Raw genomic sequence first — 15,987 nt, 5'->3', positions numbered from 1 at the left:
TGTGAGTGTGTGCTTACGCCCTGATGAAACGTCTTACGTCTGACAGGCATTTTTGTAAACATTGCACCTCTAATCTAATCGCGCATGTTTACATAACACTTTTACTTTCGAAAATTGGCACACGTTTTTTGGCCAAACTCCATTGCCGTACAGACTCGCCTGTTCGCTGTTTCCCCCGGCGCAGACGCACCAAGAAAGCCAGCAGCATGCTGTCCAAAGCGCGGAGCCTTCTCTCCCTCACACGTGTTCACCATGGATCGGTGGCGAACGTTCTCGGGGTTCGGTCGGTGCACATTTCCGAAGCCAATGTACTGCCCACGGAGGTGAATCGCCAGTCAGCAGAATTTAAGGTAACCGCGATCGCACACTGACGACATGTTTGCGCAAGCGCTTATAATGGATTTTTAACTTTTTGCTGTCATTTGTGCAGGAAAACTATGGCCAAATGAACGAGCTGGTCGTTAACCTGAAGCGTGTCACGCAGGAGGTGCTTGCCGGCGGTGGACCGGAAGCGATCAAGCGGCACACGTCCAAAGGGAAGCTGTTGGCGCGCGATCGCATCAACCGACTGGTCGATCCGGGCTCGCCGTTCCTCGAGCTGTCGACGCTGGCCGCCCACGACATGTACGGCAAGGATGTGGTCAACTCGGCCGGCATCGTAACCGGCATCGGCCGGGTGCAGGGCGTGGAGTGTGTGATCGTCGCCAACGATGCGACCGTCAAGGGCGGTACGTACTACCCGATCACGGTGAAGAAGCATCTGCGTGCGCAGGAGATCGCGCAGGAGAACAATCTGCCGTGCATCTATCTGGTCGATTCCGGCGGTGCCAACTTGCCCCGCCAGGCCGACGTGTTCCCGGACAAGATGCACTTTGGCAGGATTTTCTACAACCAGGCAAACATGTCCGCCCGCGGCATTCCGCAGATTGCCGTCGTCATGGGCAGCTGTACGGCCGGCGGCGCTTACGTGCCGGCGATGGCCGACGAGAGCATCATCGTGAAGCGGCAGGGCACAATCTTCCTGGCCGGGCCGCCGCTAGTGAAGGCCGCAACCGGCGAGGTAGTATCGGCGGAAGATCTTGGCGGTGCGGATCTGCACTGCCGCACGTCCGGCGTGACCGATCATTACGCGGTGGACGACGAGCACGCACTGTACCTGGCGCGCCAGGTCGTGCAGAACCTGAACCGCCCCGGCAGTGCGAGCTACAACGAGCTGGCCGGTAGCAGCACGGCCACGATGATGGCACGGGAAGGGCTAACATTCGGCACGGACCCGGAGCCGCCGCAGTATCCGGCCACCGATCTGTACGGCATCGTCGGCTCGAACCTGACCAAAACGTTCGACGTGCGCGAGGTGATTGCGCGCATCGTGGACGGCAGCCGGTTTACCGAGTTTAAAAAGTTTTACGGCGAAACGATCGTGTGCGGGTACGCCCGGCTGTACGGCCAGCTGGTCGGCATCGTGGGCAACAATGGGGTGCTGTTCTCCGAAAGTGCCCTCAAGGGGGCGCACTTCATTCAGCTGTGCGCCCAGAAGCGCATCCCGCTGCTCTTCCTGCAGAACATTACCGGGTTCATGGTGGGCCGGGACGCGGAAGCGGGCGGTATCGCGAAGAACGGTGCCAAGATGGTGACGGCGGTCGCGTGTGCCAACGTGCCGAAGCTGACGCTCATCATCGGCGGGTCGTACGGGGCGGGCAATTACGGCATGTGCGGTCGGGCGTACTCGCCCCGCTTCCTCTACATGTGGCCGAACAGTCGCATCTCGGTGATGGGCGGCTCGCAGGCGGCCGGTGTGCTGGCCCAAATCACCGAGGAGCAGTACCGCCGGACCGGGCGCGAATGGACGAAGGAGATTGGCAATCGCATCAAGGCGCCGATCGTGCAGCAGTTCGAGGCGGAGGGATCACCGTACTACAGTACCGCCCGGCTGTGGGACGATGGCATCATCGATCCGGTCGATACGCGCCGCGTGCTGGGGCTTAGCTTGCAGGCGGCCCTGAACCAGCCGGTCGGCGAGACTCGCTTCGGTGTGTTCCGCATGTAGAGGAAGGAGATAGAGCGAGCGAGAGCGAGAGAGAGACGGTGATCCACACAGCGAAAGCTTCAAACATTGGACGCGAAAACCAGGTGTTGCATTTATCTAGCTCGTAAGCGTGAGTAACAGTAACAGACTTGGCCAGCGATTGGCTACACAGACGAATAACGTACGAAATTTGTACCGACACACAGAAACGATACATTGCATCTAATGCATTCCATGCGTCTTCCAGAAGCGCAACAACAGAGTAGCACCAAGTGCGGGAAAATGGTTTGATAAGAATATTATTTTGAAAAAATGTGCCTTTATCTACCATAAAATATATACATTGCAAATATACGGTGAAACCGAGTTGCTTTATTCCAAACGATATCGTAGAGAATAATTGTTAAGCTCTGCTTTGAGTTCATCAGAAGCGCCATTGAAGATGGACTGTTCCCCCGGAAGGTATATACAATTCAATAATATGGAATAGAGTGGAAAGAAAATAAAGCAAATGCAATTAGAAAGACAAATAATCTACCTTTTAACAATAAAAAAAAACTCGCGATCGGTAACGTGCACGACACGCGCCTAGATCGGAAGCTGAAATTTGTTCGGATCGGGCAGCTGCTCTGACGTGAGGTACGCGTTCAGGTACATGATCGACAGTACCGCAATGCCGGCCTCGGCCAGTGCACGATGGTCTTCGCTCGACAGCTTCGCCTTCCGGTCGACGAAGCAGTGAGTGGCCGCCATCGCCCGCTCCGAGTGGATGAACGGTGGATCCACGTCCAGCACGTAACCGCCGCCGGACTGGAGCAACCGCACGAACTGGTCCTTCTTCGGGACGACCAGCAGCACCCGGAACCCGGTGAACGCTCCGTCCTGTTTGCCCACATCGTTCGCGATGCGCGTTCGCCACGTGTACGCCGCGGCGGCCGTTTCCAGATCACCGGCCGACGCAAGGGCGGTCAGCTTACCCACCGCTTTCGGGTTGCCCCATTCGTAGCATTCTTCCTGCAAGCCAAACATGAGCGGACGATACATTAGTAAAAAAGCTTTTCTAAACCACATTAAAAAGGTTGTTCTCTTACATCCAAAAAGTATCCCGCCTCGAAGCTGTCTTCCAGATACTTGGTAGAGAGCAACCACTTGCCCGCCGCGATGCCGGACAGCATCTTTTCGCCCCGGTTCGGCTTGCCGCACAGGATGTGCGTGCAGGCCGGATCGTACCGGTTCGGGTCCGACGCCAGCTCCCCTTTGAGCTGTTCGATCTTTTTCGCCAGCTCGAGCCGCACGGGCTCCGGTACGCCCGAGATGGCAAAGACGGGCGTATCGCGGTGCTTCATCGCGAGCGGATTACCTCCCCGTGCCGGGCTTTCCTTCTTGTCGTTGGCGGCCGCTTTCGACGCTTTCGGTTTCGGCGATTCGTTCGCTTGTATATTTTCAATGTCCCGTTCGCGCCAAACGACACCACCCACATTGACTTCTGTGAAGGAGAACAAAAAAGCAAAAAGCTATAGAACACCCCTCCAACAGTCGCTCTTCTGCACTATTACCCACCCGTATCGTAATCTATCTCGGTGTACGGTTCCGTCGGTTGCTGTTCCGTGTCTGCTTCCAGCTGATATTTCGCCTTCTTCTTGGCCGACTCTTTGGCGGCCGCAATGACGTCGCTCAGCCGCTGGACGAACGCATCGCCCTTGGCCGCATTGAGCAGCGGCTTTTTGGCCACCGGTTGTAGATCCGTTCCGTCGCCCGCCGGACTGCGGCACTTGTCGGCTGTCGCGTTTGGATCGCCGTAATCGTCCTCCTCCTGCTCGAGCTCGCTGCGCGACCGCTTATCCGCACTGACATTGCCCCGATCGAGTGATCCTCTCGAGATGGTGGACGTGTCAGCCGAACGCTCTCCTCCGCCCGTGGCCACCGTGGTTGGTGGGGAGCCACCATTCTTCCTCGACTGTGGCGCCAGCGGCGGTGGAGCGGTGCTCGCAATTTCCTCATCCGTTTCCTCCCCGGAACGGTTCAAATCGAGCGTCTTGCGCGGCATCGTCGAGCACTTGGACTCCACGTGGTTCACGTAATCTTCGCCAAACTTTTCCACATAGAATCGACGCTTTATCTCGCTGATCGGCGTGCTCAGGCGGCGTGCCCGTTGTGAAGCCGTCTCGTCGCCCACCGGATCGGATGGGCCGCCGGCTACACTCGCCGTACCGGCGGTGTTGCTGGTGGACGGTTTGTGGTAGCGATCCCAATACTGCAACTTGCGCTTGTGGTAGGCGTGGTTGTCCGGGCTGGCGTCCGGCCGGAAGCCGTACGGTGTGACCGGCTTCGTCATGCAGTCGGGCAACGTCGGCGTCCGGATGTGGCCGTCCCTGCCCGCCCCGGGGCCACCACCGTGCGGTGTCGCTAGCAGCTCCTTCACGCGCCGCGTTCGGGGCGTTATGTTCCGTTCGGCCTCTTCCGCCTCCTTCAGCACCTTGTACAGCGTGTTGCGGACGGGCGTATCGAACTCCATCACGCGCTGGGTAACGCTCAGCGCTTCGTAATCAATGCCCGCACCGGCCGGTGTCACGTTGGTGCTGCTTCCTGCCGCTCCAGCACCGGCACCGGCGACCGGTGTGATGGGCGAGCGGGATGAGGACGAACCACGGCCTTCCTCCGAGATGGCGGTAAACCGGCGCGTACGCAGCACATCCCCGGCGGCGGGAGAATCCGCAGCAACCTGACCGTAGACGCTGCCCTCGTTCGGATCGAACGGTTTCCGCTGGACGCGCTGCGCCTTCATCAGCTCCTCGTACTGATCCATCTCCTGCGAGTACTGCATCCGTTCGCCGCTGGTCAGCTTCCGCAGCTGGGGCGTGGACAGACGCGTAAACCCGTACTCCGTCTCTTCGCGCGTTTTCTGCACCGTAATGTACCGGAACTGGTCGCCCGTCGTCTTGGGCACTGGTTTCATCGTGGACGATGCCTGCGGATGCATCGAAAGCTCCTCTTCCCTCGCGGGTTCGCCGATGCGTGCCTCCTCGCGCACGGAATCAATGTCCACATCGTCGGTCGACGTCATGGGAAGGCACGCACCCGCCAAGACGGCGACGTTCTTCGCCGAGCAGATCGCGTCCCCAACCAGGTAGGGATTTTCCGCCACTCGGCGCTTCTGGCGCGTACACTCCCGTAGCCACTCGGCACGAACCACGGTCAGCTCCCACTGAATGGCTGCATTGTACTTCGCCCCGCTCGGCTCCTTGCACACCAGCAGTGGAGCGGCCTTCCTTACCAGCCGCTCCTGGACGCACGCGCCCAGCAGCTTCCCCATCGCGATCAGAAACTCACGCTCCGGCCCGGAGTACGAGCTGATCACGACCGTTTCCCCTTCCAGCGGTGTCGGATCATCCTCGCCGTAGATGATCGGCTCGTAGTAGTACTCCATCGGGCAGCACTGGCCGCTCTGGATCGAGTTTTCGAGCCAAATGCAGTTGACCGTTTGCTTCCCCCTTATGGCAAAGTCCGGCGTGCCGATGCAGGACGTCGGCAGCACTATGTAGTCCACCTCGTCCGTGTAGCTTTCGTCCACGATCGTACCGCCGCACTCCTTGCAGTCGGACAGGATCTGCACGGCGTCCTCCTCCGAGAAGCCGAACACAAACAGCGTCTTGCCAAGCATAAACTCCGGCAGCTGTGACTCCATCTCCGAGTCGAGCTGGCTCACCGCGCTGCTGCTGGACGAGGACGACGGGGGCAGTCCAGCGGCCGGTTTCGGTTCGCCCGCCGGTAACCGTTCGGCCATGTTCTTCTCCATGTACTGCAGCATGATCGAGTCCTGTTCGCTTGGCTGTTTGGCTGAGGCCGGTTGCAATGGCGCCGGTGCCACCGTTGCCGCCTTGCCCGGTTCCGGCGGTGTCGCTTCCTCTAGGCGGAACTTCGGCACATCCGGTCGCTTGAACACGCTACTATTCATGCGCTGCAGGTTCTTTTTGCTCGATGGGGACGGTGGTTCCGGTGCGCGCTCCATCATAATGCCCTTCCCGGACGGTTGAAACGTATACTCGTTCGCGTCTTCCGGGGCCAGCTGGCGCAGCTCGATCGATTTCGCCAACCACTCGAGCGTCAGCAGATGGGCGGCCGAATCGCGCAACTTGCTCAACTCCGACACGTGCTGCTCGCCGACGATGACGTGGCTGATGGCGGTGCTGGCTATCTCATCGTACCGCACAGCGCCAACTGCGTTCAATATTTTGTTCAGCTTTTCCTTCTCCTCCGCGGTGAACCCGCTCAAAAACACGCTGCACCCATCCAGCACCGGTCCGGCCTTCTTGGCCTGCTGTACGGTCAGGCGCGCCAGCACCTCCCGGTACCGCTGGCTTCCCACGGGGCGAGCGACGGACGAGCTACTCCCCGCCGGTGCTACATCCGCCGCTCCCCCACTCATCATGCTTTCGTTGATGGTTTCGTTGCGGGAGGAAAAGTTGGCGTGCGAAATCTCCGACAGCTGCGTACAGTCGGGATTAAATTCACCGGCCGAAATGCGAACACCGACCGCACCGGCGGACCCACCCGCTCGCCCATCGTCCTTAGTCGGGGTGGAAGCTTTCATGCTTTTCACCTCGTACGGCTGGATCGGCCGCACGTACCCGCTGGCCACACTATCCACCACCCACTCGGGCGTTAGACACTCCTTGTTACACCGTACCGCACCGCGGAACTTGGCCGAATCGGTGCCCGTCTTCTCCAGGATCAGTATGTCGGTCGTTTCCGACTTGAACGACCCGACGTAGTTGCCGCCGTGCGATTCGATCAGCGCTTTGATTTCGTTCTTTCTTGCCGCGCTCAACCCGGTCGACGTGATCGTGAGCGCGTAAAACACCGGCAGCCGGTACTTCTCGACCATACCCGCCTCGGTTGCGTGCAGATCGCGCCGCTGACTTTCCTCCCAGACGGCGCTCACCCAGTCCGGGTGCATGATGGGCAGCCTGCACTCGGCCGCCTTCTCGTACTTGACCGACTTTACCGTGGAGGACACGAGATGGGTGCAGCTGGCGTTCAGCACGTCCAGATAGTACCCGCCCATATGGCACACCAGCTGACTGACGAGCGTTTTCTCCTTCGCCTTCAGGCCGCTGCTGCATACGGTCAGGTTGCGCATGGCCGTCGTGTACACCGGATGCACGCCGAGCGGTATCGTCTCGTTGTCCATGAAGCAGCTGATCAGACACCGCGGCCCGATCACGGTCGAGGGCGATTTGCGCGCGTGCTCGAACGCCGTCCCGGTGAACTTTTCGAACACAAACACATGCCGCTTGGTCAGCGTCTGCTCGTCCATCTTGAGACACTCCTCCTCGGTGATCCAGCCCTGCAGCTCCTCGTTGTCGTTGTGTTCCCGTGCCGTCTGCCGGGATGTGGGAGAAACAGAAGCGATAGAGGGAGAGAGTAAGCGGTGTAGCATTGCTTCCCACTTCGTACAGGTAAAACCCACCCAATACTTACCGTGTAAGCCATTTTCATGTCTTCAGATGCATTTTCATGGGAACCGTGGCCTGTACGCAGCACAAAGTACAGCTTGGCCAGCTGCTGATCCGCCAACAGTTGGCTATTCATGGTGCGTGCGCGTTTTCGTAACTTCTAGATTCGGTGTTACACTTGCTTGTTTACCTTTGACCAGCTGGTCGCATCGCTTTGTGCGACAAAAGTCAAGAAATGTAACTGTTTGCTTGTATTTCAGCAAGAAAGCTACGTTTTTCACATGCGCAAATCAAACGTGTAAAGGTGTGTTCGGATCAATTTTCACTTTTTCCAATCAATCACACAGAGTGTGGTACGATTTCGTAGTTCCGCAGCAAACTTGAAGCGGCATAAAACAGATCGCTGATTTGAATTGTCAAATGACGGTTTTTGGGGGGAAAATTAAACATCAAAGTTTAGTACAGGCATGACTTTAGCACAACTCTACCGGACAATTTTTGTACAGCGAAACATGGGTAAATTGTTACACAAGATGTATTTCCAACGAATAACTAGATTGTTGAAACATTTATCGTTCTTTAAAGTGGTTTAATATTGTTGTAGCGTGATTTTTTAGAATAAAATTAGGAAGAACAAAAGAATTAGGGTGACCAGAGAAAATGTCATAGCCGCATGACAGTACGGTCAAAATTGTTTTGCATTATCGACGTAATTTAACGCCTATTCAAAACAAGAAATGTAGCGAAACTTTTGAAATGATTGATAATGCTTTATAAACTGCATTAACGTCTTTAAACATTGTTTTTCTTATAAAATGTAAATGCAAATCTTCCGCCATTTTTCGCACAAATAGCAGCTTCTGCTCAGCTGTCATTTTCTGAGTAACGGTACAACCTTCCGCTCATTACACACTTCGATCACGAACGTCAAACGACTGCATCTCATTTTGTGGAAGAAATAACGTGATTTCCGTACGGCCGACATCCAACTGCGAAAATGTACGCCCCACAGCAGCCAATTCTCATTCTCAGTAAGTAAAACGTGCAGTTTATCCATTGGGCAGTTGGAAAAACTCACTTCCGTATCGTTGCAGGTAAAAATACGAAGCGTGAGAGTGGCCGAAAGGTGCAGTTGGAGAACATCAATGCCGGCAAAGTGAGTCACTTCACGTGTGTGTGCGTGTGTGCGTGTGTGTGTGTGGCACAGCACACATGGGGTTAAAATCGTGTTTCTAACCCAATGGCGTGTGTGGGCGGCCTGGGCTTCTCGTTTCGTCTTCTCCCTTTTTTCCAGACGATTGCTGACCTGATCCGCACATGTCTGGGCCCGCAGGCAATGATGAAGATGCTGATGGACCCGATGGGCGGCATCGTGATGACCAACGATGGCAATGCGATCTTGCGTGAAATCACGGTGCAACATCCGGCAGCAAAGAGCATGATCGAGATCGCCCGCACGCAGGACGAGGAGGTGGGCGACGGTACCACCTCCGTGATCGTGCTGGCCGGTGAGATGCTGGCCGTGGCGGAACAGTTCCTCCAGCAGCAGATCCACCCGACCGTGATCATCCGCGCGTATCGGGAGGCGCTCGAGGACATGGTGCGCATCCTGCAGGACGAGGTCAGCATCGAGCTGGACCGCAGCGACAAGAAGCGGCTGGCGGAGGTGGTAAAGTCCTGCGTCGGCACGAAATTCGTCGGCCGCTGGTCGGATCTGGCGGTGCGCATTGCGCTCGACGCCGTCGAGACGGTGTCGCTGACCGAGAACGGGCGCACGGAGATCGACATCAAGAAGTACGCCAAGGTGGAGAAGATCCCGGGCGGCTCGATCGACGATTCGTGCGTGCTGCGGGGCATCATGCTGAACAAGGACGTGACACACCCGAAGATGCGCCGGTACATCGAGAAGCCGCGGATCGTGCTGCTGGACTGCCCGCTCGAGTACAAGAAGGGCGAAAGCCAGACGAACGTGGAGATCGTGGGCGACCAGGACTTCACCAAGCTGCTGCAGATCGAGGAGGAGCATGTGGCGCGCCTGTGCGAGGATATCATCGCGGTCAAGCCGGACGTGGTGTTCACGGAGAAGGGCGTCTCCGACCTCGCGCAGCACTTCCTCATGAAGGCGGGCATCACCGCGATCCGCCGGCTGCGCAAGACGGACAACAATCGGCTGGCCCGTGCCTGCGGTGCCACGATCGTGAACCGCACGGAGGAGCTGACGGAGAAGGACGTCGGTACCGGGGCGGGCCTGTTCGAGATTAAGAAGATGGGCGACGAGTACTTCTGCTTCGTGACGGAGTGCGAAGATCCGAAGGCGTGCACCATACTGCTGCGCGGCGCCTCGAAGGACGTGCTGAACGAAACCGAGCGTAATCTGCAGGACGCACTGCACGTGGCCCGCAACCTGATGCTCGATCCGAAGCTGCTGCCGGGTGGCGGTGCGGTCGAGATGGCCGTCTCGCAGGCCCTCACCAACAAACAGATCCAGGGACCGTACCGTGCCGTCGCCCAGGCGCTGGAGATCATTCCGCGCACGCTGGCGCAGAACTGTGGCGCGAACACGATCCGCACGCTGACGGCACTGCGGGCGAAGCATGCGTCACACCCGGCTGCCGACGGTCCGTGCACCTGGGGCATCGACGGCGAGACCGGCCAGCTGGTGGACATGAAGGAGAAGAACATCTGGGAGCCGCTGTCGGTGAAGCTGCAGGTGTACAAGACGGCCGTCGAGACGGCGATCCTGCTGCTGCGCATTGACGACATCGTGTCGGGCTCGAAGAAGCGGGGCGACGATGGTTCCGGACCGTCGCCCGCTGCTGCCGCCGCGGGTATGGGAGAGTAAGGCGTGTGGGGGGTCCCCGCCACACGAAGACGATGCCGGACGCGCTTAATTGTCTTTACATGCCTTATTTAAGTATTGCGCGTACGCGGTGCAGGCAGAAGTATCGTCGGAAGGGTCGTGCCCTTTTATCGTCACGTGCATTACAATGGTTTGTCGTTTTTAAGGGCCACCACCCACACCCACATACAGCAGCCTGGATGCATTTTCTGGAACAATGCTTAACATTTAACATCCCCAGCACATTAATCGCACGTACACACAGCGGGCACTCACATATTCATTTACGTTATCGGTTCGTCTAACGCCACCCCTCCCCTCACCCTGCCTTTTCAACTCTTTTCTGAGTCGTCCTCTATATTATCCTTCTCAACACGCGTGTTCTTTGCGTATAAACACGCCGCCCGATCGCAGAATCGTAAAAAACGGCGTAATAAAATAATACTTACAACAAAATTAAAATTTGGAAAGGCTATTATTTCGAAGCACATGGCACAGTGAAAGAAAAGGGAAGGCAATGGGAAGTTCATTGCCCTTTTCCGGACCTTTTCTTGTTTAAACAAAACTGCAACCGACCTCGGGTGGTTTTCCTTCGCTCTTCTTTATTATCAACGCATCAATAATAATGTTCATAATAATAATAATAATATGTAATTATCATATCAGCTTAGTGTGTTACTTATATGACAAATGATCGGGTTTAAGCGGTATCATTCACACCCCTTTTCAGCCGGCGACTGCCGTTCTCGTTCCGAGCGACCTATTTGCTTTGCAGCATGTACCATGTATGCGCCACAACGCACACACCGGATGTCAGGCCGTTTCAATTCAACGGTTGAGTTAACTGTCTTGAATTCCCACATAACTTATCTGCTTTTGGGAACCCCTCTTCCTCACTGTAAAGTAAACGAACAGGAATCATTTTATGGAGCAAAAATGAGGCAAACGTGTACGTGTGTTAAATTTACAAATAAAGCTCATTGACACGTAAAATTAGTTCGAAATAGGAGGGGGGATTGGTTTAGTCTTGGGTGTAAAACAATACCAACGCTGACTTGCTTTTGCGTTGAAGCATTTAAGGAAAAGGAATTAATAGGAAAAAAAACGTATGAAACGGCAAAAATTCGCACCAGAAATAATTCACTTGTCGAGTACGATTTAACATACATACAGCGCAGCAGTCTTACTTAGTCTACGAAAACTCGCGTTTATCATACTCTACTTTCCGCTTCCGCCTCGGTAATATATGCGCACTAGCAATTCGACATTTGCTTCAAACGTGTTTTTCTTGCCCTGACGGCCTAACCAGAATGTTGATGTTCTATTGCAGTCACGTGTTAAGCTGCACTATATGGCGATTCGGCTGCACTTTCAAAGCCTACTTTTTAGCGTCCCCAGCAACGACGCTGACCAAAACGGCACCTAAGGACCATCGTTGGCGCAGGTTTTTGTATCTAGTGTCACTCTGCAATCTCTGTGTCCCGCAAATAGGAAATGATGTTGATGTTCATTCACAATCTTCTCCATCATTCCGAGTCCCGCGACGAGGGTTCATCATGTCCGGTCCGGTGCCCGAACTACTCAACCTGCCATCCCTTCCCTTCATTCAGTCCTTCGTGTTGTGCCTTTGCAAAGCGCTCGGTTTTTGTCGTGTGTCTATTAACCCTTACCTTACATCTTATCCATTGTTTGCTTCTGCTGATTACAATTGTATTCTGTACATATATGCGCTGCTAATTGCTCGTGCCCGCTCATATGCTGCCGGGGAGCTTCGATTTCACTCACTCTCTACCACCAACTCTCAAAGCCCAATTTAATCGCCAGAAACGAAGCCAAAATCACAGGAATGTGACACCAACTGGGCGCTAAAGCGGTTGCGGCGGATGCATGCAGTTACCGGCATCGGGTTTAAACCAGCCACCCAACCCTCCCTTTTGCCCTTAATCCTTGATCGAGTAACTTTTCAGCTCACTCAGCTCGGTTAACACAAGCGCACACATAAACGCACAAGGTGCGCATTCGTTCCGAGCCCTGCTGTGTCCTTTCATTGTTCAGTGCCAGCCGTACGGAGAAGAGAAAGGTGTCGTATGCTTATTTGTTACACTCCTAGCGAGGGAATTCTATGCATCGTTGGCTGCACTTAAAAAGTGATTTTACAATCACCGATAATCACTAAGCGCGAAACAAGGAAAAATTGCGCAAACCAACAAAAAAACGTTTCAATGCAAGCACAAGCAAAACTTTCAAATAAGAAACATTAAATATAGCTTATCCTAGACCTGGTTGGTGTGTTCAAATATGCATGAAAATTCTATCCTACCAAAAGAACGCTGGTATGCCAAAATAGGGAAAAGGAGGGGGAGAGGAAGGTTACTGTAATCATGTGAAATGATTAAATTAGAGCATGATGGGCTGTACAGAAACAATAAATATAAACAAGCGCATAAAGAACAAAAGTTACAAGCTTGAACTGCCGTGCTTCAAAGTTCAGACAAAGAGCAAAGACCCCCTCCTGTCCTGTGGTGCTTCGCACAATATGTCTCTCGTGTGTGTTGTTTTTATGTTTGCGTCAACCGCGAGTGAAAACCAAGCTTATCTATAGCACAGCATATTTCTTCGCATTATTCTCTTCCTCGCGCTTTCCCAATGCACTTCCCAACCTCATTCAAGCTTGCACCATTTGCTGCGGGTACGGGAGGATCAAAGATCCTGTGCGCGACTGCATGTCCGTGGCTGTGTGCCCTTCGTGGCTGAATTTGTGTCTTACGGAGGGGGAGCCTTTTTGGTTAGTCCAGCTCTAGCGTGTTATCAATGGTACCGTCTTCGTCTCGCTGACTGTTGCTCGCCTGCGACCCGTTGCCACCACCGCTGACGGCGGAGCCGCCCGCTGACCCGCTGGCGTTAGCATTGCTACCGGCGGCCGGTTGGGAGTTTCCCGTTCCGGCGGCACTGCCACTGCCGGAAGCTGACGACGGGGATGGACTAGAGAATGGTACCGAAGTGGCCGTCAACGGTGGTCCCATGTCGAACAACAGGTTCGTCATCGTTGGCCCTGAAAGGGTAGGAAGCAAATCATCTATTAATGGTGGAGGTAAGCTGACTGTTCGGTGCGGGCGAGGTTCACTAATGGCCAATAGGGCGCACGACAAAACGTACGTATGGTGAAGGTGAGAAAGTTGGAATTCTGCCGGCCAGAGGGATCGGATTGCGATGCTGTCTGTTGCTGTGTACTTTGCTGCGAATTCTCAGTCGGCGACTGGGAGTTGTCTTGCGGTTGCGCACCGGTGTGCGATTCTTCCGGCGAGAGGCTGTTTCGACAGATCGGGCAGGTGCCGTGCAATTCCAGCCACGGAATGATGCATGGTTCGTGATAGACGTGCTGCGGAAAGATAGGGGTTATTGGGGAGGGTAATCATTTCTCTGCTGTTTGCCAGCCACTTCTCTCCATTGCTCCTTACCAAGCAGGGTAACTTCCGGACCGATTCACCAACAACGAAATCCTCAAAGCACACCGAACACTGTAGCTTCCGTTCGACCTGCTCCTCGCTAATGGTGACGGTCGGTATGGCCGCGATCCGTTCCTTCTCTAGCGGGGGCGGCCCCGAATTGTCCATTTGGTTGAGCAGCTGCGTAACGATCGTGTCGATGCCCTCGCGCCCCCAAGCGTAGTCGCCCGGGTTGCCCATGAAAAACATTGGCCCGCTGGCGCCGGCACCGTTCCCCCCGCCGGACACGGATATCAGGATTTCGCGCAATATTTGATCGACGTGATTTATGTTCTGGACGCCGCGCCTTCGACTGCCCCGTCTGCCGGTAAAGCGCACCGAGGGACGGGTGTCTCCTCCACCAGCAGCAGCCGCCCCAGCCCCACTTCCCCCACTGCCACTGCTGCTGCTGCCGCCGCCTGCAGACCCTTCACCCATGTCGGTGCCAGCTCCCGACGCACCGGACGATGGGCCGCTGCTACCGTCCATAGGAATGTCATCTACGGTGAACAGCGCGTGATCGCCATTGCCCGTGCCTGCAGCGCCGGCAGACTCACCGTCATTGCGCCGAAAGAACGGTGACAGAATGGAGTTTGTAAAGATTTCTCCGGCCAATCTGATAGCCTGCGTATGGCACACGCGTTAAAGAAACAAAAGCAGCAAACGACAAACAGTTAGCAAACGAGTTTACCACTACGCACGATGAGTGTAATACTTGCCTCATTGCTAATCTGTGGATTGTCGAACAGGTTCGACGGTTGCTCAAAGTCCTGTTCCGCTGCGGTGGATCCGGCAGCACCACTCCGTTCCGCTGCCGGTAGTTCCTCGATGAATCCTTCCAGACAGTGTGGGCATGTAAATTCCTGGAATGTAACGATCGTCGAGTATTGCATTGCTGCTTCTTCTCACATTGCTAGAGCGAGAGAATATGCGAATCTTACCGATGAGACACGATCGATTTCGATGGCGCACGAATGACAGTAGAAGCGGGAAGGCGGTGCCGCCGCATTTTCCACTAAAGCTTCCATCCTTCCGGCACCTGCACGGACCAAACTTCCAACACACTGTCGTCCGTCGTGGTCGTCGTTATTTCCGGCTTATATTGCGTCTCACCGCTGTTACCACGGAAACTACGGAACTCTTTCGAGGCGATGAAACCAGCAATAGGCACACACACACAAGCACCCTCTGCGTTGCGTGCGAGCAGCAGGATTTACCGTCCACCCACACGTCAGGGACAATCCAGATTCAACCTGGGAGGCTGCCAAAATTGATACGTTTGCAATCCACGCAATACCGGAAAGGGAAAAAGGCTCCCGATCGAGTCGAATTCGGTCCACTCACCAGCCTACGGCAAACAGAATCGGTAACCACTGCTGCAGTCGATTCCGTACGGTGTTAAAACTGAGTTTCGGCACTGGCCTACCAGATTATGTGTTCGGCCGTGCCCCAGTGCGAAGGTGTCGTCCGACGACCAGGCTATATCTTCATATTGCACAACTGCGGCGCTTTCCGGCGCTTTGCCCAATCGTTGGCTGAATTTCACTGGCAGCGTTTAGAATTACGCCAGAAATCGACAAATAGTCGTGTGATTCTTGCGAATTTTCTGGGAAGAAAAAAGAGCAAGAGATAACTATGACAAATACGGCAGCTGTCAGAAGAAAAAAAACGTCCAACTCCCGGACAACATGACGAGGGGTTTTGACGTTCGAATATCGCTGCATCTCGCTCATTTTCTATACCCGCGTTTTTCTTGACTACAGTGCTCGTTTTGAAGTGAGCTTTTGTGCCCCCCCCCCCCCCCCCCCACCACTCCCACATAAATTCAGACACCTTTGTCCATATTCCTTTCGTTGTGTTGGTGACAATTGACGCGCATCAAATCAAAGGTGTGTATGTTCTCGATTTATCTTGCCATCTCTTTCGTGCATGTGGACGGTTGAAAGAACGTAAACAAACTCGGTGGTTGATGCACCGACAAACCGACGTGACACTTCGAACAAAATGATCTTCAAAAGTTGTCTCCTTATTTCAAATGAAAATACGTTAAACACTAGCGCCATCTCTATAATGATTCGCTTACTACACTGACACAGAGAAGAAACTGCTAAACCCCCTTTTTGTTTTTCTTCTCAAATTCCAATGCGTATTGTTTTATGTACTTCTCACATCTCTTGCATT

At 54.7% G+C, this 15,987-nt stretch overlaps 4 protein-coding genes across 5 annotated transcripts; 2 read left to right on the top strand and 2 right to left on the bottom strand.

Annotated features, from left to right (window-relative positions):
* Window positions 1–9: 9 nt before the first annotated feature.
* On the top strand, window positions 10–2,380 carry LOC1273206 (probable methylcrotonoyl-CoA carboxylase beta chain, mitochondrial). Its single transcript, XM_312161.6, has 2 exons — window positions 10–350; window positions 431–2,380. Exons 1-2 carry the CDS (start codon window positions 24–26, stop codon window positions 2,045–2,047), a joined length of 1,944 nt encoding a protein of 647 aa, XP_312161.4. The 5' UTR covers window positions 10–23; the 3' UTR covers window positions 2,048–2,380.
* Window positions 2,379–7,915, bottom strand: LOC1273208 (DNA topoisomerase 2-binding protein 1-A). The gene is made up of 4 exons (XM_312163.6): window positions 7,508–7,915; window positions 3,587–7,409; window positions 3,118–3,512; window positions 2,379–3,040 (listed from the first exon to the last, which is right to left on the bottom strand). Exons 1-4 carry the CDS (start codon window positions 7,616–7,618, stop codon window positions 2,615–2,617), a joined length of 4,755 nt encoding a protein of 1,584 aa, XP_312163.6. The 5' UTR covers window positions 7,619–7,915; the 3' UTR covers window positions 2,379–2,614.
* Window positions 7,916–8,357: 442 nt separating this feature from the next.
* On the top strand, window positions 8,358–10,777 carry LOC1273209 (T-complex protein 1 subunit gamma). The gene is made up of 3 exons (XM_312164.6): window positions 8,358–8,513; window positions 8,577–8,638; window positions 8,777–10,777. Exons 1-3 carry the CDS (start codon window positions 8,480–8,482, stop codon window positions 10,322–10,324), a joined length of 1,644 nt encoding a protein of 547 aa, XP_312164.4. The 5' UTR covers window positions 8,358–8,479; the 3' UTR covers window positions 10,325–10,777.
* A 126-nt stretch (window positions 10,778–10,903) lies between these two features.
* On the bottom strand, window positions 10,904–15,482 carry LOC1273210 (E3 ubiquitin-protein ligase Iruka). Of its 2 annotated transcripts, XM_061652190.1 has the most exons (6): window positions 15,151–15,474; window positions 14,748–15,067; window positions 14,526–14,669; window positions 13,780–14,430; window positions 13,478–13,700; window positions 10,904–13,397 (listed from the first exon to the last, which is right to left on the bottom strand). In XM_061652190.1, the coding sequence occupies exons 2-6, from the start codon at window positions 14,832–14,834 to the stop codon at window positions 13,108–13,110; spliced, it is 1,395 nt and encodes a 464-aa protein (XP_061508174.1). In that variant the 5' UTR covers window positions 14,835–15,067; window positions 15,151–15,474; the 3' UTR covers window positions 10,904–13,107. The 2 variants fall into 2 exon arrangements, with proteins under 2 accessions (XP_061508174.1, XP_061508173.1); XM_061652189.1 differs by having other exon boundaries at window positions 14,748–15,482.
* Window positions 15,483–15,987: the final 505 nt, after the last annotated feature.

The sequence above is a fragment of the Anopheles gambiae genome, chromosome 2 (genome assembly GCF_943734735.2).
Source record: "Anopheles gambiae chromosome 2, idAnoGambNW_F1_1, whole genome shotgun sequence".
In the NCBI taxonomy this organism is placed as follows: domain Eukaryota; kingdom Metazoa; phylum Arthropoda; class Insecta; order Diptera; family Culicidae; genus Anopheles; species Anopheles gambiae.
This window is presented reverse-complemented; position numbering and strand designations above follow the sequence as displayed.